General features: G+C 34.0%; 1 protein-coding gene across 1 annotated transcript in view; it reads left to right on the top strand.

The window, feature by feature from the left end:
• The window catches only part of LRPPRC (leucine rich pentatricopeptide repeat containing), a gene marked incomplete in the record, with an annotated part of 877,407 nt that extends 875,908 nt beyond the window's left edge, over positions 1-1,499 (top strand). Inside the window, 1 exon segment of the mRNA XM_053712282.1 lies at positions 451-1,499. Coding sequence (XP_053568257.1) covers positions 451-516 — 66 coding nt within the window.
• Between the last annotated feature and the right edge of the window lie 823 nt (positions 1,500-2,322).

Raw genomic sequence — 2,322 nt, forward strand, 5'->3', positions numbered from 1 at the left:
CGTGAATCCTCTTGCATTTCCTGTTGGGGAGGAGTTATATCCCAGAAGTAATGATGACCCGTGGACTGATCACACAACAGAAGAAAGGAATTTATCAGGTAAGCATAAATTATGTTTTTCTGATCTAGAATCTGAAGTGTATAGCAATATGTGTTATTACTTTGCAATCACATGATGCTGGACATTTTTGTATTTATTAAAACCACAAACCTCTGCTTTGCTGAGATTGCATACTGTTGCTGCAGATGTTAGTTGAGAAATTGTTGTATTTTGGGGGGTTTCAATTTAGGAAGTGTACTGGAGGACCACATTGTGGGAACACAGACATTGGCTAGAAAACCGTAAACTAGATGTATGTAATAGGTTTGATATTGACGTTTTATTATTTTTACTCTGCTTATTCTGTTGCTGACCTTTTTTCTCATGTCTATATATTTTTGTATTTTTTAGGAATCGTTCAAATTCTATGCAGACAAACTGAAGCGAGAGAAGCAAGACTCCGATGATGAACACTAGTGAATTTAGAATCAACAACTGTTCTCTTTTTTTGTTTTGTATTTTTATTGTTTTGTTTTGTATTTTTATTTTTAATCCTGTATTTTGTTGCTTAAAGAAATACATTTTGTGAGAGCTCTAAACTGCAAATTATATTTAATGTGGGGGTATTACAATTGTGTATATATTTAAATATACTGTTTCTTGTATACATATTTCACTCTCTCCTTATATGTTAATTAATTTTTCTTATAAAATATATTGTATGACATCACCACAGCAAATGTGGTCTTTGATGTCTTACAAATACTTCCCATAATGCATTTAGGAATAGTTGTTTTTGCATTCTAGACTTCTGAATTACTCTTATCCCCTAAATTTGCTTTAACTTTTTGAATGTATTTGTAGCATCAAATGAAATTTAATTTTTTTTTTTTTTTAAGACATTTAAGTGACTAAACACCTCACCAAGACTTACTTTTCCATTGGTAATAAGAAGACTTGTTTAAGATTTAACAAACCAATACATTTGTAGTTAAAAAGACATACAATTCAACAGTAAAATACTTTGAGTTTCAACGCTTTAATATTGGGCGGCTATGTTTGTCTCCATGTTTAACCTCTGCAGTTTACTACTGCTCCTGATTCTTTCACTGGCCATGTCCAGTTCAGGTGCGGCAACGCAGTAGTAAAATCTTCTAGCATATCATAACATTTTACTCTTTGACTTTTATACACCTTTAATTATAAAACAAGTTTTCCCATCTTTTTCCTTTTTATGAATGTCTCCTAGACTTATTGTACAGCTGTCTCGCCTTATTTACTGTATAAAAGTTCATTATGTTTACAAATTGCTGAAATCAGTCCGTTTGTATCATGCACACAAATTAAGAATTCTCTTTACACAATGCCCTTCCCATAAATATTTAATTTGTCTTTCTTTTCTTTTTTTTTAACTTGTCATTTGCTGTTTAATAAAAAAATATATAAATTAGACTATTAAACACTCTTTTGTGCTTCCATCCTAAGAAGTAAAATGTGTTGTCAAATTAATTTATACAGATTATATCCTTTAAATTAGGGTTGTACTCTTTTTAAATGCTTGACGGCTTTTCATGTGTGTATCCCTTTCATATAGGTGTTGAGTCTACAATTCATTACTCCTGGAATTACTCTTCTCTACCACTAGAAGGAAGAAAAGATTCCCAAAATTTAAGAGACCTATAAAACCCCTCACACATACCTCAGTCTTTACTTTGCCTCCTCTGGAGGTGGTTGAAAAATGAAGATGTGCATTTGATTCTTTAGAGAGAGGGGTTTTCAGTCTATGTTGAGGCCCGGTTTCCCCTGAAACTACAGTGCTTGTCAGAGGGATGTATATGGGTTATGGTTTGTGATTCTTTTTTCACCTCATGGGAATGTTTTCATAAACCTTCCTTATTTGGTTGCAGGGACTTGTCTTTTGCCTCCCTTTACAATATTCTCTTTTCTTCTGTTATGTGTGATCAGTCCACGGGTCATCATTACTTCTGGGATATAACTCCTCCCCAACAGGAAATGCAAGAGGATTCACCCAGCAGAGCTGCATATAGCTCCTCCCCTCTACGTCAGTCCCAGTCATTCTCTTGCACCCAACGACTAGATAGGATGTGTGAGAGGACTATGGTGATTATACTTAGTTTTTATGACTTCAATCAAAAGTTTGTTATTTTACAATAGCACCGGAGCGTGTTATTACTTCTCTGGCAGAGTTTGAGGAAGAATCTGCCAGAGTTTTTTACTATGATTTTAACCGGAGTTGTTAAGATCATATTGCTGTTCTCGGCC

Source organism: Bombina bombina, chromosome 4 (genome assembly GCF_027579735.1).
Source record: "Bombina bombina isolate aBomBom1 chromosome 4, aBomBom1.pri, whole genome shotgun sequence".
NCBI classification, from domain to species: domain Eukaryota; kingdom Metazoa; phylum Chordata; class Amphibia; order Anura; family Bombinatoridae; genus Bombina; species Bombina bombina.